This window comes from Corapipo altera, unplaced genomic scaffold (assembly GCF_003945725.1).
Source record: "Corapipo altera isolate COAL_440 unplaced genomic scaffold, ASM394572v1 54, whole genome shotgun sequence".
Classification (NCBI taxonomy): domain Eukaryota; kingdom Metazoa; phylum Chordata; class Aves; order Passeriformes; family Pipridae; genus Corapipo; species Corapipo altera.
In genome coordinates, this window is record NW_020884902.1 from 9835591 (window position 1) to 9862791 (window position 27201).

General features: G+C 47.0%; 1 protein-coding gene and 1 long non-coding RNA gene across 2 annotated transcripts; one reads left to right on the forward strand and one right to left on the reverse strand.

Moving 5' to 3' along the window:
* Positions 1-3263: 3263 nt before the first annotated feature.
* On the forward strand, positions 3264-23962 carry EHHADH (enoyl-CoA hydratase and 3-hydroxyacyl CoA dehydrogenase). Its single transcript, XM_027650465.1, has 7 exons — positions 3264-3271; positions 5204-5307; positions 6018-6190; positions 7798-7909; positions 8148-8252; positions 14225-14566; positions 21536-23962. The coding sequence occupies exons 1-7, from the start codon at positions 3264-3266 to the stop codon at positions 22804-22806; spliced, it is 2115 nt and encodes a 704-aa protein (XP_027506266.1). The 3' UTR covers positions 22807-23962.
* LOC113950563 lies at positions 17352-20479 on the reverse strand. Its single transcript, XR_003528777.1, has 3 exons — positions 20376-20479; positions 20108-20242; positions 17352-18170 (listed from the first exon to the last, which is right to left on the reverse strand). It is a non-coding gene; the product is annotated as an uncharacterized LOC113950563 (long non-coding RNA).
* Positions 23963-27201: the final 3239 nt, after the last annotated feature.

The following is a 27201-nucleotide window of genomic DNA, read 5'->3' on the forward strand; positions in this document are numbered from 1 at the left end:
GACTTATAAATGAGAAAGTTTGCTAAAAAGAAGCTGAAAGAGGCAAGTAAGAGTATGAAGAGGGAATGAAAGCTGCTGCTCTTCTGTTACATCTACACTGCAGCTGGCAATGTTCACTCTTTTGCTGCAACACATTTAGAAGTGCAGTAAGATCATAGTCACATGCTCAGGTAATTATCATGAGAAACTGGGAGTGACTTGATGAGTTTAGATGAAGTAGACATGTAAGACTCCCAGACCTGTAAGGTGCAAGACATCCTTTGGACCTCCTGTGCCCAAGACCAGCCTAAGAAAATTTCCAGGCTGTGCTCACAGTAAATATTTCATCCTTACCATGAAAAATACAAAATACAGAGCCTAAAAAATCTTGGAATCACCAAGGTTAGAAAAGACCTTTAAGATACTGACTCCAAGCATTAACAATAACAGATATGTGCTTAAGGAACCTTAACTCTCCTCTTTTGAGAAGTCCTGGGGAAAATCCATAATTGCCTTCAAACAGCAACTGCACACAGCTTCTCCAGGACAGACTCTGCTTTTACTGCCTCTTCCTCTTGGCCCCGCAGTGCCCTCCCAGCAGGATGCAGTTCTGGCACTCCAAGGGTGACACAAGGTGTGCTTGTGGTCCTGTCCTGAGTCCCAGGGGGGAGAAGGGAGACCCTGGCAGACTTTAGATCCATTAAACTATAACTTCAGACACGCCTGTGGTCTTTGATGGCATGTCATGGCACACCTGTTTTAGAAGGGATCCATCATTCTCTCTGGCTATAGCTAGGAAAGGCAGAGCACACTCTGATCCTTGTGTGCTCCTGCAGATTTATGTTCCAGGCACACGGGAGCAGGTCTGTGCCTGCAGCTGGAAGTGTTTGGCTGCACAGGTGACAGCAGGCAGTGAGTTACAGACAGGAGCCGTGTCCTGCAATCCTGAAAATCTCATTTCACAGCAGGTACAGATGCTTTTTAAAAGACTGGTGAGTTTTTGCTGCTCTGCCCATTATCGGTGGCACTCAGTGCCCATTCCCAGCTCCCAGTCCATCACACTGGCCTTTAGCACTTCAGAAGCCACTGGTGGGCAGGAATTTGCTTTCTCCTGTCTGGCACCATCCACTGCTGCACAAGTCCCCACCAGGCAGTGCTTTCCTCACAAGTGCTGACTTGTGAGTCTGGCAGCAAATTTGGCTCCCACGGAGACGTGCCAAATTTGGTTTGTTTGGAGTGGTTTTTTCCTGGTTTGCAGAAGGTTGGTGTTCAGAGATCCACATTTATGAGACCGTGACATCGAGAGAAAGGATTTACATATGCAAAGAACTGGGAGTTTTGGGAACAAGACTCACTAGAGAAAGGACTGACCACCCCTTATTAGCAGAGACAGGCTGCTGGCACTGGGAATTAGAGGGATGTGAAGGAGTATTTCAACATGTGAGCTGACAAGGGCAGAAAAGCTCTGGGGAGAATAGGGAAGGACATGGTATAGGGCAGCTTATGTGTGGGATTCTATGATGTATAACAGCATAACAGGTACGGGTGGAGAAGCTCTCCCTGGCTGCCAGGATTGTCCTGACCCCAATCACCATAATGATCCGAAAATGTAAAGGAGATTAGAGAAGCTGCAATTTTGGACAGGTAGCAGTGATGGGAGAATGTGATTACCCATTTTGGGCTGGATCAGCACCTCACCAGGATGAGATGCAGAGAGAAAATTCTGGGATGAATAAGAATCTGCTTCCTAAAACAACTCCTCTAAAATCCCACCAAAAGGATGCCATTCTGGCTTTGGCCTTAATTTATGTGCATGACTATTTGGGCTGTATTAGCAACTTGTCACACAGCAATGTGTGACAGCAGCTACTACACAGCTGGGTCTGACACTGAGGCAAGAGACAGCAGAGCAGGTAAATCCAGCACATGGAGATTCAATTTCAGGAAGGGAATTAGGTAAATACCCAGCAGTTCTTTCAAAGAAAAACACTGGAGGAAGCTGTGCAAAGGACAAGAAGCCTGTGACAAGGGGAGAGCCTGGATTGTTGTGCAGGTTTGGATTTGGAGGTTTTTTTAATTGTATTAGAAGCCCAGGTAAACTGTTCAGCAAGTGATGTGGTAAAAGCCCTGCATGACTTGGTGAGAAAGCAAAGAACACTAAGGGAAAAGTTTGATTTTTCTTGAGAAGTGAAAAGCTTACTCAAATGAGGAGAACAAGAAAACCTGTAAAACATGACAGGGGAGATGTAACCTGGAAATTAAGAGTGAAAAAAACAGAAAGAATGAAGGCATTCTAAAAAACAATAGCAAAAAGTTCATCTAATAAAAAATATAACCCAGGACAAGCTTACAGGATGCCAAGCTCAAAATTGGCAGTGACAACTCAGGAAGGGATCCTCAGCCTTGTAATCAAGCCACTTCTTTAAATGTGACTAAGACAATTTTCAGATTCCCTTCAATTGCTTTCTTTTTTTTTTACATTAAAGAAATTCACGTTCATAAACCGCAGCTAAAATCTAAAATAATTAAGGTAAATAATAAAACCTCGCAACAAATCCAGCACGTTGCTACTGCAGTGAGTTACACAAAATAAAACCAACCTGGTGTGGTCACCTCCAAGAATATTCTCTTACCCCAGTGCACACCTGTTCCTTGACAGCACCTGCTTCGTGTTTCTGAAACCTGGAACACTGAATCATCTGAGCAGAATCACTTTTCCTGCAGTCAGAATAGTTTCCATGGTGGAGCTGACTACATGGGATGCAGCCTTGATGGGAATGCATGGAGGGAATTTTTGCACTGTTACTGCTAAATGAATGACACTGTCACAGTCATGAAGTACTTATGCAAATTATAGTGACTTTTTGTTTCTTTAATGCTCTCGCTGTTTGAAGTTGGGGTACTCCTGAGTGTTTTTACAGTTTTACTGTCATACATTTTACTATGATGCTTTCATTGAAAATTGCATCTTTTAGTACCAGTTACAATGTGTGAGTGACAAAGCAAGGCAGCCTGTGTGTTGGACTGTGACAAATCCAAGGCAAACACATCACTCCATCTTAGGAGAACAAGCAACGGGCAAAAAGTCTCATTTTTGTTCCTTCTTGTCCTCCAGAAAATCCCACTGGGAAAATGCCTTATGGAGGGAGAAGAAATATTTGTGCAAGTACTGAGTCAAGTTATTCTCTGGCATAAATAGTTCTGCTGGGTTAATAAAAGCCATGTAGGTATTGAACTGTTAATTTCTGGTAGCCTTGATGATTGGTTTTTATTCTGGTAGGAGCATGTTGTTGTAAGTGCTAAGGGCTTGTAGCTGATTTCCTGCATAAAATCCTGACCCCTTCCATTTATTGCAGACTTTTAGATGGCCATTTGGCATCTGCTGATCACGTGCCTGGAACAGACACAGAAATGCTTTGATTGCTTCTTGTCTGTTCCTGACAGAACTGTGCCATTTGCCTGTACAATATTTGCAAGTCAGTAACTTAACATTGGTTTGGGTCCTGGTACATATGTTTTTCCACCTATTTGCACCATGGTTTGTGGAGTGGAATGACATTTCCTAATGGTTTTCCCTGTAATCTCCCAGCCCCTGGGTGAGGCCACTGTTGCTGTGGCCTGGCTCTCCACTGAGGCACAAACAGAACTCCCAGAGCACTGGGTGCAGCCTGTGGGTGCTCCTCAAATAGCAGCAGCCACAGCACTTGATATGCCAAGGGGAGGGAGATGAAAGACAATTTTTTAACATATTAAAACATATTTAATATATTAAATTTGGAAAGGCTTTCAGTCCTTCACACAACTGGCTCACAGGAAACTCCTTGGGCTCCCTGGATTTTCCTTTTCAGACTGTGGCTTCCCACCATTCTGCAAGCTGTTGCCTTGTATAAATACATGTACACACGAGTACAGTGATGTGTTTTTCACCTACTTTATGACAAGCTTCCTTTTTTGATGAAATGTCCTCAAGTACATAGAAAAACATGCCCAAACTGAGAATGCCTCGGGCCTTTCTACCAGTCCTGTGTAAATAACACTCCTCTCCACTGGGCATCAGCAGAGCTCTGCTCCCTTTTCATCACCACCCAGCTTTGTGTAAAGCTGGGCTCAGGCCTTGGAGCAGGTCTGGGAAGGAAAGCTGTGTTTATAAAGGACTGGGCAAGCATGTGATACTTGGATATTCCTCCAGCCTCCAGCTGCTTATGGCCCAGATTTTCTGAATCAGAGGCATCTCTACACATGGTGTATGTGTACCCACATGTACACAGGGCAGTCTCTCACAAACTGTATACTTAAAACTGTGTGTATATCAGTATATTTTAGTATCTAAATTATATATACACACAATTTGTAGTATTATTATTATTATTATTATTATTAACAAGTGTTAATGCTTCTATTTTTACCTACCACCTCTATTGTTAGCACCTTCTAAAACAGACTGTGCTCTCCATGTCAATCCATACACACACATGTATCTATAAATTATCTTTTAAGAATCAAATGTAAAGTGGATATATAATCAGGTCAGATCTTTTAAGTATCTGATTTGAAAAAATACTATTTATGCTTTTACAGGTCTGTTTTGAAATTCTTCATTAATTCTTTGCTGGCCAGATTTATTGCTGGTGTCTGGAAATATCTGTTCACATGAGTCAAAAGACATTTTATGCCCAAAACTTCATGCCCAAATCCCCTTTGACAGGATCCCACACCAGCTTAAGTCTGGACCTACGTAGGGATCTTCACAAGCATTAAAATCAGCACAGCCCCAGCCTGTGTCAAGTGCTTAAAAGTTAGATTTTTTTTATCCCTGGAGCTCCTTTCCCTCTTAAAAAGTTCTTAGATTATCAGTGGTTTAGCATTAATTACTTTTAAATTATGCCATACTGTTTTCCTGAAAATCTGAATGTTTAATTCATAAAGACATTTCCAAAAGAAGGTTTCCCTGTGCTGCTGGCTGTGGAAGCAGCAGTGTCATAGCCTGGAGAGAATTCCCCAGGCAGTGACTGACAGGTCTGCAGTTGGCTCCTTGGATTCTGACTCTTGTCCTTGAGTTAGAAGGGAGACTAAGGAAAGGATTCACCCAGAGGGGCTGTGGCAGCAGGCAGACTAAGGGACAGACCTGCTCATTTTCACTGGGGTGCTTGGTGTTTGTAACACTGACCTCTTGGAAGAGGAATGTAGTTGACTGTTACTCACTGCATCTCTATTTTTGTTTCAGTTTTGCAGTTCTCCAGGCTTTAGAGGATGGACTGGAGAAAGCAGATGCAGATCCCTCAGTGAAAGCTGTTATGATTTGTGGTGAAAATGGGAAATTCAGTGCAGGTAAGACATCAGACACAGCCTGAGCACCACCCACCATGTCTGAAGAGTCTCTGCCTCGTAATGCTGATAAAAGTCCTGATTTGGCTGGAAATGGCCACAAGACAGTGGGCTTTGTCTATTCTGCTGTACCACAGTTGACATGGAGCACATGACAAGCTGGACTGTCCAGGCCAGAAACAAGCTGGTCTGTTCATGGTGAAAGGAGGGACAGCTGCTCATGTCCACGATGTACTGGTGCCTCCTTACTCTCCATAGCTTTGTCTGCATAAAATATCTGGACCATCAACTAGTCTGGTGTAGGGAATGTACCTGGGGTGGGGCAGTGGTGAATAACAGATCTTTTCCAGTTGTAGAAGGCCAGGAAGCTAGGGAATTTCTGTGGAGCCCTACACTGCTTGTCAGTAGTAACTTGCACCTGACTGTTCCAGACTCGACGTATTTTTAATTACACCAAAGATGTTAGCAAATTTCTGCAGTGACTGCATGATCTTTGCAGGTACTCTGCATTTTTGTACTCAGCCTTCCCCTGAGCTCTCTGAAAAGGATCAAGGATCAGGGTTCCTTGAAGGTGGTCCCAAAAAGGGTTGGTTCCTGTTACCCTCAAGGGAGTGGGTGGATGTGAGCAGCTGTGTTCAGTGGCTCAGAGGGAAGGATTGCTCCAGTCACCACCTTGCCCACTAATTCCTGCTGATGTCTCTGTGCCACCCCAGGAGCTGACATCCGAGGGTTCTCCTCTCCAAACAGACCAGTCAAGTCCTTGGCCGCCCTCGTGTCCCTCATAGAAAGCAGCAAGAAGCCGGTGGTGGCGGCCATCGAAGGCGTCGCCTTGGGAGGAGGCCTGGAGGTGGCACTGGGCTGTCACTACAGGGTGGCACACGTGAAGGTAACACACCCTGAGAGCCAGAGAGGCTGGTGGAGGCATCAGAAGCCACAGGCAGATGGCTGCAGGCAGGGTGGGAGCCTGCAGAGCAGTGGGACAGCCTGTCTTTCCTGGGCCCCTCTGCCCAGAGGAGAGCGGCTTTGCAGCTACGGGAGACAAGTCTGCGTGCTCAGGCATTTCTCACCTACACCACCACCCTTGATGGGCTTTCATAAGTCCTACTATGTAACTCACTTCAGTCGTTTCTAAATATAAAATTGATTTGTACCTAGTGGGATAAGATGGCTGCACAGGAGCTTCAGTTCCCGCATGTTAATTTGCCCTAGGTCTCGGCAGTCATTATCTACATTCTGATGCAGACAGCTGTATCTTACTGACTCACGCAGCGTGACTTTCTCTTATTTATTTTTTTCTCCAGCCCTGTGAATATTGCATTTTTTCTCTGCTCATAGCCTAGTTTCAATAGGTAGTTGAAACTCAGCTAGTATGGAGCATTTAGGGTCAAATCCCCATGAGCTCTGGGTCCCCAAGGAGCTCTCTGACCAAAAGAGAGCTTTAAGAGTCTTAGGAATTGATCTGGCTTTTTTTTCTTGAATCCCCTCCTTTGAGCAGTACCTGATCTCCTTATGGAGGCTCTTCCCTGGCAGGGCCATCCCTTCACTTTTCCAGTGTGAATCACTGATTCTCCATGACAGTGTGGGTTGCTGTAACAGCATAAAAAGCTGTTCTACATCACCCTGTGTGCCACCTAAGGTGGGTGCCACAGAATCACAGAATCATTATGGTTGGAAAAGACCTCCAAGACCAAGTCCAACCTTTGGCCAAGTACCACCGTGCCCACTAAACCTTATCACAAAGTGCCAAGTCTACTGGCACTACAAGTAGTGGTCTTAAAGCAGCTCCAAATCTCTTAAAAGCTCAACAGAAAATTGCAAACTAATTTTTTTTTTTTAGAGGAAACAAAATCTAGATAGATTTTTAAGAGAAGGCAAGACCCCGCTTCCTGCTGCCCCTGGCTTCCCTGCATAACTCTACTGGATGTCAAGTGCACCAAGAGACATTTGAAGGGAGGTTAGGGAAGAGTTCAGAGTGTTCAAGGTCAGGTTGGACAGGGCTCTGATGGAAAGCGTCCCTGCCCACAGCAGGGTTTGGAATGAGTTGGTCTTTAAGGCCCCTCCCAACCCAAACCATTCTGTGATTCTATGATTCTTTACTAAACTTCCAGGAACTAGAGTAGGGAGGTAACAGTGAAGTCAGAGTGCTCTCCAGCATTTGGTAACAACTGCTTGAAAGCCTTAGTTGACACGTGTCATCCTGGGGGATGCTGTGGGCATCCCACAGCTCTCCCTCAGTGCTGTGCTGGCACACAGACATCCACAGAAAGGTCACGTTTTCCTTCTGTTGTACAGAAGTCCTTGAAATGGTCGATTGGGCTCTCGTCTTAAATATCTTATGTGGCAAAAAGCAAGGCTGAGGTTTCTGTGCAGATGTTTTGAGGCTTCTTAGAGGAGAAACGTGTGACATATCAGATTGGTGTCCCCCTGTTCTGCTCAGTTTGTAATCACCACTCATTCTAATCAGTTTTCTTGTTGAATTTTGCTTCATTTTAGGCTCGGATGGGTTTGCCAGAGGTCACCCTTGGGCTACTTCCAGGTGCTGAAGGCACTCAGCGACTGCCCAGACTGATTGGGGTCCCAGCTGCTCTGGATATGATCACCACAGGTAAGTGCTGTGTCTTGGCCTTGCTCTCAATATAAGAACATGACGTGGAGTTATACCACCAGCTTGGTCTAAAAAACAGGAATTTTTTACCTGTGTACCTGCTTGGGTTGTCATTCAACTTGCTTCCACTCATGAGGGGGTAATTACCAGCTACACACCAGTGGTTTGGTCAGGTGGAAAAGAATGAAATTGCCCCTCAGGCTCCACTGTAGTCACCTTATTTCTCTTTTTATCACAGGAAAACACATTCCAGCAACTGAAGCACTGAAGCTGGGCTTGGTTGATGAAGTGGTGGAAGAAAACACAGTTGAGGCAGCAATTCGCCTGGCAAACAAAGTGATTGGTGAGGAAAGAGTTGTAGCAATGCCAGGAAATAATTGGTGATGTTTCAGGGCTGAAGAGAGTCAGAACAAAGCCCACCAGTTTGTTCCAATTTATATGCTCCATTCTTGAGTTTTGGCATCCACATAAGATGGAATTAATTGCAGAATTTGTTTTCTGTTGTCTGAAGTGAAAAAAAAAAATCACATTCTGAAAAGCTGCAGAAATTCAAGTGAGGTTCAGAGAACTGGTACATACCAAATCCTCCTGCTTTTTAATTATATATCCAAACTCACATGCTCCCCTGGGCTGCACCACGCTGGTTTTGGGGAGTAAATGCTCTTTCCATCTATAGGTCTGGATCCAGCTGGCACTGAATGCATTCTAGTTGCACCATCAATAATGGCTGAGCAAAAATGACTTTCTCCCTTTCGTGGAGGGGGTGGCACATCCTCAGACCAATTTAATGATCCACGGTCTGTGAGTGACTCTGTCTCTAATCCTTTGGGAGCCATGTAAAAAATGGCCTGTGGAGATGGGAGGGATGTAGAGATATTTTTTTTTTTCCCCACCCTAGAAATAACAGAATGGAATTCACTGGAGTTAACTCAGGAAGAGGAACATTGCTTGTGCGAGGCAATGAGGAGCATTGTCTTGAGAGAAAACAGAATATTTTTCCACTATAAACCTCCTTGCAGCTTTGGAAGCAGACCGTGGAGTTCCATCAGGAGCTCTGTCACAGTGAATTGAATGCAGGGAACCAAAACCCTTCCTGCTTTGATCACATGGTCAGTGTTGTCCCAAGATGGGGTGCTGCTTTTGCTCCTCCAGTTCTCTCCACTACAGACAAGGCCCTTTCCTCACCCATGCTGGAAGCTGAGGCAGCCTAAGCCTTGTCCTAGGGCACAGTGCACCAGGCACTTGAAAGAATGGGCTGCTCTTAAATATCGGTGTCTTGCATCCTTCCCTACACCTTGAGATGTACCAGACAGGTGCTAAAGGTATCCTTGGGCCAGGTTTTCTGTAGCAGATGCCCTTCCTTCTCACTCTATTCATCCTGTGTTATTTTAGGGCTTCATTTTCTAGTGCAGAATCAATGACATAAGCAGTCCTCTTTTCTCTTTCCCTGCATGTCAGCAGACTAAACATAATTCTTTAGCAAGACGTGGGTGATGGTGATGTATTTCACTACTGCTTCTAAGAAAAACAAAGATACTTTGGTTCACTGAGTTTGTCTGTTTTGAATAAGAATTCTGCTTCTCCATCTGTTGGGAGAGCAGTGAAATATTATCACTCTTCCATGCAAATTAACCCAACAGTGTTCCCTCTGATGTACCCTCTGGGCTCTGAATGATGCCCTGCACAAGATCTGTTCCAGTATTGATGGCAGCAGCAGTGCATCATGAAATGAGTAATGGATACGTTGCTGGAACTGGCAAGCCAACAAACATTCTGGATTTCAACAAATGCTACGTGAAATCGGCTGAAATTTAGATATTTTCCTGCTTCTTTCTTCTGTGACAGATATTGTGCAGTGGTTGACAGTTGTGAAAACCAGCTTGACCTTAGGGGAGAAGCTCAGGAAGGAATCAGTGAGCACTCTGTTCCTCAGGGTAACTCGTTTTCTGGAGCTTATGTCCACTACCACTACTGGCAAATTCTTCTTCTGTAGCTTCATCTTCTCTGGAGATTGTCACTACCAATATTTTTTTTTTTTTTTGGAGAGTTATGTAAGCATACAAGGACCCTGGCTGGATGTTCAGCAGGTAACCTGTCCCACTTTTACTCATTATTAGACTTTCAATCCGTTTATTGCTGGTTTGAGTTTCCCCAGTAAAAATGAGTAATGTCACTGACGGTGTTTCACATCACACTAGATATCAACTCCCACAGGACTTCAAAAATGCTTTCAAACTCTTTCCAACAGCTTTACTGGCATTTTTAGTACGTGGTTTTACAGTGAAAGCACTGGCAAGCCAGATAATCTATTCCTTTTCTGCTTGGAAAATTCCTCATTAGACCCTGCAGAAGACCATGACAAGTTTTGATGCACCATTTACCCCCAGGTTACCTGATAATTTGAAAGAATGGTGTACCCAGAGCCTGTTTGTTCCTTTTGAGTCATTCCTGGCTTTGGCCTTTGCCTGAAATTAATAATTTTCCTGCCATACCAAGGCAAACCAGCACTTTTATTTCTCTCCATCAAGCACTAACAGGCTGCAGAAGAGATGACAGTTTTGCATGGCATTTGTTCACAGAGTTTTGTTTTCAGCGAATATTTTTCAGATAATCTTAATAAAACCTAAGAGTGTACAAAAAAAGCCATGCCAGAAGTCCACTGGCTTTGTGTGGCATGCAGCATTTTGTTTCTGACGAGATTGTTTTTAAACTTGAAGCTAACAACTGCTGACTTCTTCCAGAGCAGTCTGGCTAAATAACTAGTTTTGTCACTGCTGGGATTTCTATTCCTGGGAAGGCTGTACTGCAAGATAAGTCTCAAAGAATTAATTCAGAAATCATTTTCTTCTAAAGCTTTCTCAGTGCTGGAGCTGCAGTATCCCATGGCAAGAGATCAGTCTCAAATGACTGGCCCTGCTGTAGCCAGGGTCCTTGATTATTGTTGTGATACACAGTTGACAGAGGGATGTTGGGAAAGCATCTTCATCCATACATTTTTATGGATTATACCTAATGAAGAACACCTTCAAAAGATGCTGTGGAACAGTAAGTGGGTGTAGGAATACACAGAGGCAATTACTGATTCTGAGTTGGATCTTTCATTGAAAACCAGTAATTATATACTGCAGATGGGAAGCAAGGATAAGTTCCCGGCCCCTCCAGGCAAGAGAAAACATCTTCACTTCTGAAGGCACTTTTTAAAAGGAATAGACAGGAGCCAAATCCTCAGAGACAAGGAGAATGTCCTTTCATTAAATGTGCTTGGTGATCACTGCAGTAATCCAAAGCTGCATTTCAGGCTTTTCCCAGCTGATGGCATCACAAAATTGACAAATTGCTGGAACTGCTGGTGGCAGGCAGCAGCTTGCAGCTCATCCTGCCCACAGCTTGCTGGCCTGCCCTAGTCTTCCTCAGCTGGAGGAGAAAAGGGCTGCTGGTCCTTTGCACAGCAGACTTTGAAACTCTTCGTATACAATCACACCTTGCTTTCTGACCACGTCAGCTGACTGACCTTTAGCATCTCCTCAGAGCACACCAGTATCCATGGCTTGCACCAAAGAGCCAAGGAAAATCAGTGCAATTTGGACTAGCTGAGGCCCCACAGGTATTAAACTGTGTGGAAGGATGATGAGTTTCTGACTGTAAAGCCACTGGGAGTGACTGTGGAGGAAGTAGTTGTTTCTCTCGAGGCTCATAAACCCCAGAGGCGTAACAGATCCTGCTGGAGGTAATTGGATGCTGGAAATGGAGCCTGGGGGAGAAAGCCTTTCCATCACAGCTGTGAGGGCCTTACTGCGTCATCTCTGCCAGGATGCACAATATAAAGACATTTTAGTCTCTCCCCAGGCTCTTTAGACAGAAGGCCCAGGAAAGTGCTCCTGTGACACAAAGAGAGTTTGTGAAAGTTCTGACACGGACTGGACTTGTCTCTGGCAGGGCTGAGACCACCGCGGGCCTGAGGGGCAGGGGCCAGGCTCAGCTTTGTTCCTCACAAATTCACAAGCAGTTCACTGCACCAGGAAGACTGTTAGGCTGGCCCTGCCTCTTGCAAGGCCATCCTGCAAGTATGCCAAGATTTTACACGGTATTTTTTTCTTTAAACAGCACAATATTTGACACTGCGCGTATATGTGGTGCTTTTGCCAATGGAAATTTTATAGACCGGATCTATCCTTCGTGCCACCTGGCCCACAAACCCTGGGCAAACAAAGCAGGGATCTGTGCTGGCTTCTGTGTGTGGATGGTGCTTTTCCCTGCAGCACTGATGTCTGACACTGTTCGTCATCTTCCTGCTGCTTTGATTTCAGAAATCAAGCCATGGGTGTCCCACACTGATCTCTTCTTCCCAGGTTTGGATTCTGATCATTCTTTCCTGTTCACAGATATGTCCTTTATTCTTGTTGGCATTGCAGAAGCAAAAATATTGCATGGAGATGCTGTAGAAATATTTAGCAAAACCTATTTAGCTTGCAGCTAAATAAGAGTTTTATTACAGGACCCTGAGGAGAGTTGCTTTTCTTTCTTACTCTGAAGAACTGTCTCCTGTCCCCAGTCAGTACTTTGCTTTCTGAAGAACAAGCTTAAAGGCTCCCAGTGGCCTTCCTCTTTTACCAGTCCTTTCCACAGAGATGTTATATGAAGTCCCTTGATCTGCTCAGTCTTAGGTGGCCTTCCAGCCACCAGATCAGCTTTCTGGGACAAACCTGAGCTTCCTTCTTGTGATGGAATGAAACCCACTATTTAAGTCCTAAATAAAGAGCATGTCAGGGTTAAAAACACAGATTTAGGGGAGAAACAAAGGGTTCAAAAATAGAGGAACATGACTAAATCCTGCAATACTGGAAGATAAAAATTACATCCACTGTCAATATAAAAACATTTTAATGAACTCTGATTACAAGGGAAGCTACTTACACAGCGAGTGTTCATCTTTTTATGTTCTCTACAAGGCTTAATTAAAAAGCCTGAGCTCTGAAGACCATTATTTCAGGAAAACAGCATAATAACTCATTCTACAAAACTCACATTTCTGTTTATCTTAAGCATTGTTCAGTCTTGCAGGAAGAGCTTGAGTCAGGACAAGTTCTTTGGGCACCCATTCCTTCAGTACTGCCATTATTCCTGCTCTTCAGCATCCTCTGGCTGACTTCCTGAGTCTTCTGCTGGTGCACTGGCATTTCCCTAACTCAGACAACAGGAAAAAAAGGGGAGCTGGATGTAATATGTTGCCTTGGAAGGAAGTGTGGCAAGGGCAACGAGACTGTACCAAGGGAGCTTCTCAGCAGAAGGTTCCCAACCCACCACCTTGCTTTGGTGGCAGTCCCAGCTGCTTCTGGGAACAGCACTGCAGCAATCCATGCAGTGACATGCTGCAGTTAATGATCTGGATGTGGCTGTGATGACAACAGGGTCTTTGTGAAAATGTTGCAGGATTAAGGGGATACATTCTGGATTTCTGATCTTGTTCTTCCACAGTCTTTACTGAGCAAGCTGCCATTAAGAGTACAGGAACCCCTGAGTAAAGCCAGGTCAGAGCTCTCTCAGCAGGCTCTGAGTTTGTGCTTCTGAAGAAGACATAGGATTTTGGCATCTGAAATATAACTAACTTCTCTCAATTAAAATCCTTTCTAGGTATCACCATAGCAACCTCTGTCTGTAATGAGCTTCACATATTTGTGTGGCTGCTTGATTCACCCCTTGCTGACACAGAAACATGAACTCTCCCTTGTTATTCATTTGCTCCTCAGCTCATGCTGGGTGAGCTTTCCTGGTGGTTGGTCCCCAGGTGAATTGAGGGGCTCCTGCAGTCAGGGAACAGCTGAAATCAGGGTGTATTTCCCAGTCTCTTATCCATGCCTGGATCAGCACCCTGGCTGGAATGCCTCTGGCTAGCAAAGTCAATTGGGCACTGGGTACTAAACAATACTGGAGGAAAACTTGAGTACTGGGGCTTATGAGGAAGAGCCATATGAATGTGGCAGCTGGGATTGTGGAGGAGGAGAACTGGAGAAGTCAGGGCACTCTGGGAGCTGAGAAAAAGGAGAGAATTACTTCTTTGAAACTGAAATCTTACTTTTTTTTGAAGTCTGAGAAGGGAGTTGAAAAATTGCAAATGTCAGATCAAGCAGAGGTAAGAAGAAATGTCAGATGTTGTAAGTTCTAGACCCATCTCACAGTGCCATGCAAGCCCTAATGCAGTGAGATGCAGAGGGAAAAATAGGTAAACTGCCTTCCCATCCTGTGGAATGGGGTGGAAAGACAATGTCTGAAAAGATGTGGATGCTTTGTCCTGCAACCCTGTTTCTCTCCCGCCAGGCCAGCCCCTGGGACCCCGCAGGCTCAGCCTGAAGCCGGTCCCCAAGCTGCCCGACATGGAAGCCTTTCTCAGCGAAGCCCGTGTGAGGGTGAAGAAGCAGGCACAGGGGTGCCTGGCTCCGGAGCTGTGCTTCCAGGCCGTCAGGGCCGCCACCCAGATGCCCTTCGCCGACGGGGTGCGCAGGGAGCGAGAGCTGTTCATGGTCCTGCTGAGCTCGGGCCAGGCCCGGGCCCTGCAATACGCGTTCCTTGCCGAGAGAGCCGCCCAGAAATGGACAACTCCCGGCGGGGCCTCCTGGAGCAGCGCGACCCCACAGCCCGTCCGCTCTGCGGCCGTGATCGGTAAGCGAGGGACAGGGCTGAGGGACGGGCACGGAACAGCGGGTGTGGGGCACCAGGGAACGGCAGAGCTGAGGGGGATCACTGTGATCTGTGGGGCTGAGCAGAGAGAACAGCAGAGCTGAGGGGGATCACAGAAGGCAGGAGTGGGATTCCCAGAGTCACACCCATCACAAGCACAGGTAATCCACCCAAAGAGGGAAGTTGTCACTTCATTGGCAAGCTCAGAAATTCACATGCATCTCATATCCCACTACATTATTACCTGCTGCCACATCTTTCTTTGGGAGAATAACTTCCTCTCACTTCAAAAACAGCTTTGTGTGTGTGGACCACAAGGAGTCTGCTCCCTTTTAAACACTCTATGTCCTGGCTTTGCGTCGTGTTAGAAGCACCCTTGTATGAAATTCTCCTCCTCCTGGTCTAGTTCTGCACTGCAAGTGCATGTGCAGAGTCACTCAGGGATATATTAATACAAAAAATGTTTTGACAGCTGTATTTTAAGAAGATTTCATCTCACTGGGATCCACTCCTGCCATTTTGTAGCCCAGCAAGATAATGCCTTCATTAATTTTTTATAAGAGCAATTTAAATAAAACCTTTGATGCACTGCTGAGATTAAAAAAAAAAATCTTTCAGCTCTGCCTGTTGATAGTAGCAGTAAAAAATGGTTAGACAAGTAATGGAGCCCTTGGAAAACATCCACTGTGCTTCAAGGAAATCTCACCAGATCAACACTACTCTTTTCTCGGTGCTTCTCAGGGCTATTGAGCTGTCTGACAGTTCATTTCAGCCATAACACTGGTTTTTTTTGGAAGTTCCCTTCCCTTCATTGGCTGCCATGCCATATTTTTAATAAGAATAATTTTTAAACACTGGTCCATAAACCCTGGGTGGAGGATCTGTGGCTGTCAAAGCATTCAGGTAAAGAGGCATTAGTTATTGCCAAGTGTATTCCGTGGCTTGAAGAGCACAGAACTTTGGAGACAGGCAGGTCCCATCCTGAAATGTGTGCTCTGCCAGGAGGGGCTCTTGTTGGAGTTTGTAGGAATGCCTGGGTGACTGGAACGGACATTCTTTGCTATGTACTGATAAACCAGCCAGAACAATACACTTGCAAAGACCTAATCGCTGTGACAGTTTAGCCAGAAGGGCTGTTAGATCTGATCTGCCTATTTTGGTGCTGTAACTGAGCTGCAGAGAATTCTGAGGACAAATTGCAACCTCTGTTTGAAAGCTTCCAGGAGAAATGTAACCTGTATCTCATTTCCAAGCTGAACTGGCTGGGCTGCATCTCCCATACATTGGATTAAGTATTTGCCTCATCTCCGGACAGATTTCTGAATTCTGGTCTGAAATTGCCCAACCTCATGCCCAAGTTTCAGTGTTTTCATAGATGATTACAAACAAAGCTCAAGTTAACCATATTTCTGCAGAATAAATAAACTAAGTGCTTTCATACTTCTGCTGCAGAGCACAGTCTGTCACACTCTGGTCATTGTCATGACCTTGAACTTCCCCTAATTTTTCAGCACTTCCTAAAACATGCGTAGCCAAAGTGAGAACACCATTCGAGGAGTAATTACACCAATACCAGGTACCAAGATGCTTCTTCCTTGCTCCTAACTTAGTATGCTCAGGATAAGAGCCAACTTTCATACTCGCCACATTCAACACATCCTGTTAATTATCTGCTGGCAGGGAGCAGCTGCACCCCGGGGATGGGGAGCCAGTGGCAATAACACCTCCTGGAGAGCAGAACCACAGAATCTGTGAGGCAGGAAGGGATCTCTGAATGTCATCTTGTCCTCAAATGACATCACCTGGAGCCACTTGCCCAAGACCATGCCCAGACATCTTTTGAACATCTCCAATGATAAAGGTTCCACAACATTGGTGACATCCCTCCAAGCTGGAGTCACAGCTCCCTCAGCCCTTCCTCATGGACACACTGCAGTCCCTTAATCACCTTACTGGCCCTTCACTGAACTCACTCCACATCACTCTCATGCTGGGGAGCCTGGAGCTGGACCCAGCACTCCAGGGATGGTCTCATCAGTGCTGAGTAGAGGGGCAGGATCATCTCCTTCAAGCTGCCAGCAAGACCCCTCCTAACACAGCTCCACATACCATTAACCTTCTTTGCCACAGGGTCATATCACTGCTCAGACTCAACCTGGTGCCCACCAGCACCCCCAGACCCTTTCCTGGGGAGCTGCTTTCCAGCCCCCAGCATGTGCTGGTGCACAGGACTGCTCCTCCTTGCATGCTGGCCTTTAGCAATTCCCTGTGCTGAGCTTCCTGAAGCTCCTACCCACCCCATTTCTCCCCCTGGATGGCAGCACAACCCACTGCTGCATCAATATTTACAGTACTTGAGCACAGCAAGCAGGGCAGGCCCAGAGATCACAGCCAGGACCCACTGGAAGTACAGGGGATCAAGCAAAGTTCCCAGGATGATGTAGATACAAGGTAAAGGTGGGAAACCACTCTTCAGGCTGAGGTCTGGATCAACAGCATCCATAACCTGGCACAGCCACAGTAACCCACCAGAACTCCTCCAGCTGGGTTTAGGAAAGGACTGCAGACTCAGGTCTGAGCTTAAATGGGGCTCAGAGGCCCATACGGGTGGGGGAGGCTCCAGGTGTGGCTGCTCAGGGACATTTAAGCTCATCAGTGCACCCAGGGCCATGACACTCACCCAGACCCCAATGCCTTTGCTGAGTCACTGCTCCTATCACTCAGCCCCCATAGCCCACCAGTATAACTTGCTCTGTTTATGCTCTTGTTGATGTCATATTTTATTTGATGTGACATCTCCTGTTTCAGAGGTTCTTGATCACCTTTTTTTAAACCCTGAATCCCACACCAAAGTGTCACTGATTTCCACCACTTCTTTCTGCCATTTGTTGTGTTTCTTCTCCTTCCTCTAGAAGGTTTTCCTCCTGTTTTGCCTTTTGACATCAGTGAAATGGCAAGTCTGTTAAAGACAGGTGGAGAACATGCCAACACAATTGTAATTTTTCTTTCAGGCTGCTGTAAAATAGTCATTCTCCAGCCAGTACAATGCTCTACAGCGTTTTGTAACTTCACATCTTTGATCTTAAGTGCATCCTTGCAGCACCAGAAATCAAAATTTTAGGGATGGTTTTTGAGAGACTGGCAGCCTTTAAAACAGTGCTGCTCATCCACGCAAGCATTGAGTCTACTGAGGTGACCCAGGGTCTCTCTATTTTCACTGCAGGGAGGAGGACAGTCAGAGAAAGATATTGCATCCCTTTAGGCTGTCAGAAATCAAGCAAACCTCATTTTGCAACTGTGCTGTGCTGTTTCACACACTACACCCATGTTGCACTATGCTGCTGCTTCCATCTTTTATTGCTGCACGATGTGAAGCAAGTGAGAAGATCACGTTGAGTTTTTCACGTTGACTTTTTGTTTCATTTGCTTGCTCTGAACTCTTGGCTCCCCCCTCTTTTCGCTGTCTCTGGCTCCTCATCACCCAGAAAAAGAGCTCTTCTGCCTCCCTCTGTCCCTTCCAACTGCATCTCCCCATAGCTCCCTGCCTGCCTGGGGTATCACATTACTTCTGCTTGAAATTAGTACCCTGAAACAGGGAAAGCAGCAGCTCCAGTCTGCAGCAGCCCGCCACCACCAATTGCTCATTGTTGTTTTTAACAGGAAAACTGGAACAGTCCTTGCATATTTTTACCAATCTATAAAGGATTTTTTCCATTGCCAGGCATTTTAGAGTCCAAATATTCATTAGAGTTCAGAATGTTTTCCACTGATCTGTATTTCTGTAGTGCGTGTGACTACACAAGTTGCCTTGTACATATTTCAAGTTCTTTTGTTTTGAAATTTGTTTTTAAAGTCCTTCAATTAATTCTGTATGATTTTTTGTATTCTGAGTACCTCGTGACAGATCAATAATTAACCATCATTTTTCACTCAGCTTGCCCAGCAAATGGATTTGTCATACCCATATTTGGCCTGAAATTACATGTGTTCAAGTGTAGTTTTATTTATATGTCAAAGCTTCATTTCACAACAAAAGTCCAGGAGCAGGATGGCTGGGCACTGTTCTTGTTCCTGAGGCAGATTTCAGTCTTTTTTGGGAAGATGTGCCTTGGACATGAAAACAGTCCCCTGCCTGCAAGATGAGAATATAGGAGTTTTCATGGTTTGGGGGAAGTGAGAGCACTGTTGAGTAAGAAAATGGAACACGCAGTAGAAATTCTGGAGTAGTTCCTCACCGTGTTTTGGTCCGAGTGATCTGAGCTGAGCATGAGACATCTCCCTTCCTCCTCCTTCTACAGCCTTCTCACATGTAAGACCCAAAGATTCCCTACCATTATTTTCTGCTCTAATATATTCTTCCCCAAGATCACTTGGCTTTATGAAACGGAAAAGGGGAGTCCTCAGAAATGCTCTTTCCCTGCTGGATAGCCAGAGCTCTCCTCAGTTTTATAGCCCAATTTTAGAAAATACCTCCAGGGGAATCATGCTGTGCAAGCTCTAATGTAACAAACCCCTTGGGGCTTTCATTACTCTCTCTGCCAGCTTCATTAAACATCATTTCATACAGGCCACTGCAGAGTTCTGGAGGAAGTTGAGAGACAGCTTTTCTAGGTCAGAAACAAGCTTGGCAAGCTCATATCTTATCCTTAAGTCTGTGCCTGTGGCCTAGAAAGTGTAGTACTACAAGCATGTGTGCCTGTCCATCGTGGGATGGCTAAAACCCACGTGGGAGCACTCATGATGAAAGCAAAGAGGGGAATCACCTCGTGCCACTGCAGAGCTTCCCTGCAAAAGAAGGTTGGAGAACGTCTGCTCATGGAAGAGGTTTGGATTCAGGAAGAACAAGTGTGCTCAGATGGCGAGAGAACTGCTGAGATTTCAGTCACGAGGCTGAACCTGAGAGGAACAGGAGTCAGTAAGACCCAGGATGTGTGAAGAGCTTGGAAATTCTAGGGAAAACCCCAGGACTCCACCCTGGAAAGGAAGAGACTGAAGAGGGAGCTGTGTGGAACTGCAAACACTTCAGCCTGATGTCTAAAGACACCTTATAGACAGGGCTGGGCCTGGGGAGTGAGTTACCCTCCTGCACTGCCCAAGGAGAGAGCAGCTCCTGTAGCTCACCAAAGACAGGGAAAAACTGTCCTTAACTGTACCTGCTCCCACATCCAAGGCTCTGGGGACTGTGCACTATGGAAGGAGCTACTTGTGTTTGGGTTTTTTCAGTCAGCAAACTGTGGACACTGAAGTGCTAAGAGCTGATTCATGTTATTCTGGTTTTATTTTCAAATTAGTTTTCAGTAGGACTTGATTATTAAGTAGCAAATCTAATTTCCTAGAAAGGAACTTCAGCACTTGCTTAGAAGTGGTAATGATGGTTTATAAGCAGGCTGCCAGCTAGTGATGTCAGTAAAAACTATCTTCTGGTGGCTGAGTAGGGAGTGTTTGAAATGTCTTGTGTGCACACAAGCTGAGGCTGGGCAGAACTATACCAAGGGTGTGTAGCACGCAGGAAAAACGTCCTACCTTGCTTGACCTTGGTTATTGGAACTTCTTTGAAGGATAACATCATTTCAGCTCTTCTTTACAAAGCTGCTTTAGGCAAATTTTTTAATCCCCTTTTTTTCTGTATATTTGTTTAGCTGACTTTCATTTGTAAACCTGGGATTAAAAAAAATCATTTTAACTGAATTATAACAAACCTCTGCTTTGTCTGGTTGGTGCTTTACTTAGGATATTAATAATCCTTCCATTCAGATGCTTCACACTTCTAAAGCTGGTAAAATGGGCTGACCTTCCCTTACTAGTTTGCATTAACTTAGCTGGAAAAGCCTCTGTGGTGGGAGAGCAGGCTCAGTGGTGTGGGTTGTGTGTCACAGGAAAGGGTAAATGTGCAGCTTCATTTGATGTCACAGAGGGCAGAGCTGGTGGAAGGGATCCAGCCAGTAATCACCACACTGTTATTCCTGATGGTGGTGGCACATTTATGGTCTTGGAGAAAAAAAAAAAAGCACTGTATAAATTCTTTAACAGGAATTCTTTAACTGTGTGGTTGGACAAGGAAGGCTGTGACTTTGGGAATCTCCAGAAGTTAGGAATGACCTGTGTTGGAGGACTTGGAGAGCGGGTAGAGATGCCTGATATGAAGTGTGAACAGCAGGCAAAAGGCTACTGATGTGCCAGAGTGCTTTAAAAGGAGAGAGAAGGTGTTGAATTCTGGATTGGGAATGCTGTGTCACTTCCATCCTGTTTGTCCTGGCAACGAGAGACACACAAGACATTAGAGACAGAGTTTAGAGCAGATTGGAGTCCAAGAGTCTTTACAGAAAGAGCAGCTGAATTTTCCTTGCTCCAAAGATTACATAATGAAGTGTGGAGGGAGAAGAGGAGGGAGACAAAGGGGAAAGTAGGGAGAAGGAGGGAGAACCCAACTGTCTGAGCTTTGCTGGTGTCAAAATCGTACTAGCACAGTATTTGCATGCTGCCCAAAACAGACCATCTCCCAGGAGCAGTGGGGCACTGACAGCCTCAGGGGGAAGCTCGCTTTGAACCTGCCTGCAGAAGACGGTAGCAGGGTTGCAGCTGTAACTCAGATTTTCTCTCTCTGATCTCCAGGTTCTCACTCAAGTGATGCTGGTTTCCATAGGTATAAAACTTGGCAGGGAGAAGACATGAATCAAATGGTCTGTGCCCACTGGGTGAATCCCACTGGACTTCTGTGAGCTTGTAAGGACACTAACTTGCCTTTGTGCTACTGCTTTTCAAACATTAGGGCTCGCTGAAAGAGGAAATTCCCCTTCTGTTTTCCAGTCTTCAATTCTTTTTTTTCTGTGTGTGCACCACTTGTTTTGCAGAGCCTATCACTTTTTATCCTGGAGATACAAAGGAAATTATACTGCCAAGTGATTAATTTTCCATTCATAGCCTTTGATTCTATCTCACTTTTATCCCTAGGGCTGGGAACAATGGGCAGAGGCATTGTGACTTCTCTGGTTAAGGCCAACATACCTGTGGTAGCCCTGGAGCAGGATCTGGAGTATCTGAACACGGGAAGAAAAGCTGTGATGCTCCTTTTGGAACGTGAGGCGACGAAAATGGAGCTGGGTGCCCAGACCCTGGATTTCCATAACCCTGCACGTCTCCAGTTCACTGTGGACTTTGATTCGTTGCGTGATGTGGATCTCGTCATTGAGGCTGTGTTTGAGAACATGGCACTGAAGAAGGAAATATTCCGCAAGCTCTCGAGGATCTGCAAGCCAGGGGCCTTGCTGTGCACAAACACATCAGCCCTGAACATCGACGAAATAGCTTCTGCCACCAGCCGCCCACAGCAGGTCATTGGCACCCACTTCTTCTCCCCTGCCCACGTGATGAGGCTGCTGGAAATAATCTATGGCCGCCACACGTCCCCCACGGCCATCGCCACTGCCGTGCAGCTGGCCAAAGCACTCAAAAAGGTTGGAGTGGTGGTAGGGAATTGCTTTGGGTTTGTCGGGAACCGAATGATGTTCCCGTACGTACAACAGGCAGTTTTCCTTCTAGAGGAAGGAAGCAGACCGGAGGCGGTGGATCGGGTCCTTGAAGATTTCGGGTTTAAGATAGGACCGTTCCGCATGTCCGACCTGGCTGGGCTGGATGTGGGCTGGAGGTCGCGGCAGGGCCAGGGCCTCACGGGGCCCTCGGTGCCCGCGGGGACGCCGGCGCGGCAGCGGCAGGGCCAGCGGTACAGCCCCCTGCCAGACCTGCTGTGCGAGAGCGGCCGCTTCGGCCAGAAAACAGGCAAGGGCTGGTACCAGTACGAGAAGGCCGGGGGCAGGACAGCCACGCCAGACCCGTGGCTCCACAACCTCCTGGCCCAGTACAGGGACACCCACGGCATCGAGCCCCGCTTCATAGACCAGGAGGAAATCCTGGAGCGGTGTCTGTTTTCCCTCATCAACGAAGGCTTTGCCATCCTGGCTGAGGGAATAGCGTCAGGCCCGGAGCACCTGGATGTGATTTACATCAATGGCTACGGGTGGCCAAAGCACAAGGGTGGCCCCATGTTCTACGCCTCCACCGTGGGGCTCCCCCGCGTGCTGGCCAAGCTGCACAAGTACTCCGAGGCCCATCCTGATGTCCCTGGGCTACGGCCCAGCGCCTTTCTGAAAAAGCTGGCGGCTGTGGGGAACCCCCCCATCAAAGAGTGGATGTCCTACCTCAGCCAGCAGAGCTCCAGGCTGTGATTCCAGTGCTGGAGGCTGATCCCATGGAACCAGTGCTGTAATTGCACCATCTTTTCCAATCAAAGTGCTACAGGCTCATAAACAATGTCATGAACCTTCCTGGGCCTTTGCAGGGAATAACTTTGGCCAGTGATTGATCCCAGTCCTCCTCTTGCTGTAGGTAACCGCTGCCTTCATCCATCCTCCTTCCTCAGCCCCAGCCTCACCCACTTTCTTCACACACTGCTGTGTAAAGGCCTGTCTCGTATTGCACTGCCCCTGGGTTGTCACAGCTGTCCTCCTCTTCCAGTTTGTCTATGGGAAGGCAGGGAAGAGCATCCACAGCCCACAATGCAAATCATGGTTGGAGCCAACAGAGAGATGATCACAGTTCACCCAAGACCAGCTGGATCTACCAGATCTTACCTTCAATCTGTTTCCCAGTTTGTTCAGTTCTTTCCTGTGGAGCCCACCTCCACTGGGTTCTCTGGATCTCCATGGACATCCAGCTGAAGCCTGATCCCTTCCTGCTGCTGTGGGAGTGTTGGCACAAGGGTGTGGCACCTTTCAGAGGTAAAGTCAAACGAAGTGGAGAAAGTCTGGGCAGAGAGTAAGGGGCAGGGCTGGTACCATCCCTCCTCCCTGCTGCAGAGGAGACTAATAAATGCCAGAAAACCCACAAATACATCAACCTGCCTACAATGCCCTGTGGTGCTGGCTCACGACTGGCCTTCTACATCCAGACTCCATCCTCCCTTACCATTATCTCCACCTGGCTTTGTCCAAGCAGAAACATCTTCTGGCACCTCTTCAGTGTGGAAATGTGTTGCCATCACTCCCCCATCTTGCCTGCCTACAGCTACCAGGTCTTGGGGCTCAGCAGGCTCTAATTGACCAGATTCAAATGTTTCACATTTTCACATGGGCAGAAAGCACAAGAGCTGTGCAGGCAGGGGCACTGCTGCAGGCTGGCAGGGAGGTGGCAGATCCCTAGCAGAGAGCAGAGGGAGAGGGAGCCAAACTTGCTCCAGGCTTTGGGACAGTGTCTCTCATTTCACGTGTCTAGTGTCTATCTTCCAGTCTGGTGTGGGGAATAGGTTGGTCTAGGTTCCCTTCTCAGGGACACTGAATGTCTAACTTTTGTTTTTAATTTAATAAAACTGCTTTGATAATCTAATGACAGATTATGTGGTATCAAATGGGATAGCAGAAAAAAAGAAAATGTGCTTGTTCCTTGTTTTCTCTCCATCACTTCTCTATGTGGTAGAAATAGATAATTTTCCTGTTTGTGGAGGAGTTTGTGTCTGAGAAGGCTGCATGCCTCTTTTTCTTTCCCTCAATATGTTCTTATTTTGCCCTTTGTCTACTCCTGTCCATCAGTGGGTGAGAGTGCAAAACTGAGGGCAGGAAACCCTTCAGAAATCCTAAGCCAACCCAAATGCCTGGTTCCAGGGAGGATTTTTCTCCAGGACCAGCAAACTGCTGCAGTTCACCCTGAATCACTCATGTGCAGAGCTGAGAGCAGCCCAGCGTTAGCTCCGAGGTGAAGCGCTGCTCCCACGCCAGCAGCCTCCGTGTGACACATTACACAACAGCCCTGCCTGCTGCTGGGGCTGGCATGGCACCCACAGCACAGTCCTGGACATGGCACCCACAGCACAGTCCTGGACATGGCACCCACGGGACAGCCCTGGACACGAGAGTCTGCCCGGGCCAACCTCCCCTCTCCTGTGCCTTGGGCTGGGATGTTCACCCGCACTGGGGAGGAGTTGGGAAAGGGCAATTCCCCTTGCAGTGGCAGCAGGTTGTGCAGGAGGGAGCATGCCCTTCCTCTGCAGCAGCAGTGTTATCTCAGGACATGGAGACCCACGAGCTCACCCTGGGGCCAAAACGCTTCTCCTCACCTGCAGCACCTGTGTGCTGGTGCATTTGATGTGCCTGTCCCCCTTCTCAGAAACTGCTGAGACCAAAGGCTGTTCACACCAGTAACACCTCTCCCGACAGAAGTTCATTTGTAAATTCACATCGACCAAAGCAGCCCGGCATCGATTGTTCTGTCAGCCTGATGTCCCAGCAGCCAGCGGTGACATTGCTGCCGCCGAGAGGTCGCATTCCCAGCTCCGGGAGGGCGGGAGCAGTGCGTGGGAGTCCCGGCCTCTGCACTGCTCCGCTCCCGGCAGGGCCAGAGCGGCCAAAGGGCCACCACAGCTCCTTGGCCCTCGGCCCTGCAGGGGGGTAGCCTGATCCCAAGCCCCCGGTGCCTTCTGACAAGCAGTCCAAGCAGAAGGCACCAGCCTGTTCTGTGAACCTCTTTGGTAAGTTGTTAAAATAACAGCCTTGCACAGTCCCCATCAGCTCAAATGTGCGGTGATGCCAGAAATATGCCCATGAGTGAAATGTTTCTTCATTTAACAGGAGAGAACACAGCCCTGTGCAGAGGAGAACTTGATAACCACTTGGTACAGGATTAGTTTCCCCACCTGCCTTTTTAAACCAGTTAACTATTTCACTCAGTGAGAAAATATCTGTTAATAATGTTTTCCAGGTAAAACCCTCCCTACGGGCGAAGAATGTCCCTGGCTCTGCTCACTCTGCACATCTGACTTGGTGAGCTGAGGTCGTCCAGTTCTCAGTGAGGAGAGGCCTTGGTGACACACAATGCAAGCTGGCTCCAGTCCATCCCTAATCTTTGGGCCCTGCTTCTGCTTTCATGTGAGTGTCTGGCTGCATGTCTGGCTTTCTGCACAGCGGGGTGCTCGCTTTCAGGCTGAGGAGATTCAGTGCCGGCCCCTCGCATGCAGCTGCAGGATTGTTAGATGTCTTTAATTAAGTCGGTGAACTCTGCCAGTGCAGCAGATGCCTCCATTAACTGCTCAGCCACAGGCATTTTGCAAAACAGTACTGAATGGGAGTGCACCAAAGGAGAGGTATCGCTTCAGCTTTGATCAGAGTCCCCTGCAGCACCGGGCCTTCAAAGAGAGGCAGAGAGCTCCCTTAGGCTGCTCAGCAGTGCTGTCCTGCAATGCATGGCCAAAGACAGGGCACTTGGGTCTCATTGGAACCACCTACCCCGTCTCTGTAACCCACAGTTCACCTCCCTTCACTTTATTTCTTTTGAACAGAAAGTGATCTGACAGCCCAGGCTGGTCTGAGAGCAGCTCTGGAGGTGAGACAGCGCTGGAGAGGGAGGGCTTCATGCCAGCAGGTACAAGTGTCAGTTCTCCTTGGGCTGGGGGTCTCGTGGGAGCTGAGCTGCATCCCCTGTTTGCTGCTGGTGGGCTCCAGGGAACAGGAGGACAACAGGGCAGTGTCGATGAAACACCTGGATTTGCAATCAGTTTCTCCTCTGCTTGCAAAGAGCTGAGCAAGGTCCTGAATATTTGCAGATTTCAGTGGGATTTTGGTAAAGCAAAGGCAGGTAAGCCTCGAGGAGTGAGTCAGAATATCCTCTTTCCAGTATAAGGAACCCTCGAGGCATTTAAAATGTACAGGCCTGTAAAGCTCCCCCAGTCCTGGTGACCAGTGCCAAGGAAGGCTCAAGCTTCTCAGTGCAACTGGGCACCCATCTTCTGCCCAGTTAGGTCGAGTTTAACAGGTATAGCCCCCATTTCCATATCCCAGGAGGTGAGGGCACAAGCTGGGATACAGTCACGTGTGCCTGGTCCAGCACTGGTGTGAGCAGTGACACATCCCAGGGCCAGCAGCGCTGCAGGGAACAGGTCTGTGCTGCAAGTCAGGCATGACAGGGGTGGTTCAAAGCCTCAGTGCAATTCTCTGCTCTGCAGTTATGCCCCACATCCCTTGGTTTGACCCATAAAGTGGGAGCTGGTCATAGCAAGACACTGGCAGCTTGGCTGTTCTCAAGCTCTTCTTGTTGGCAAGAAGCAAATGGTTCTCTCAGAACACCTTCAGGAGGGTGTACAGGATGGGAACACCTCTGGGATCTATTCCAGACCCCACAGGAACTGTCTGGGAATATTCTGGAGAACACAGAAAAATAAATAATTTTTGACTGCTTCAGACAAAGAGCTATTGGGTATTGTACAAAGATGAGACTAGGAAAATGACCATTTGATTTTTGTTCTAGCAGAAAGCTGGCTTCGACTCCCAGTGCTGAGCAGAGCAGCAATAAAAACACAATTTACTCTCAAACATGACAGGGAAACAAGTCCACCACTACACTTAGGAAACAAATAATGTAGCCACAGTTCAAGATAAATCCAGACATTAATTTTGGCCTAAAGATATGATTGTTGGAAATAACAATACACTTTCATATCATTACTCACCAAAATTATATCTACCGATTAATTTACAAAATGGAAGACAAAGTTTATCAGGGTTTTAAAAATCACTACGTGCTCAGAAAGAAGCCATCAGGGCACAGAGCCATCGGGGGCACAGCTATCGGGGGGC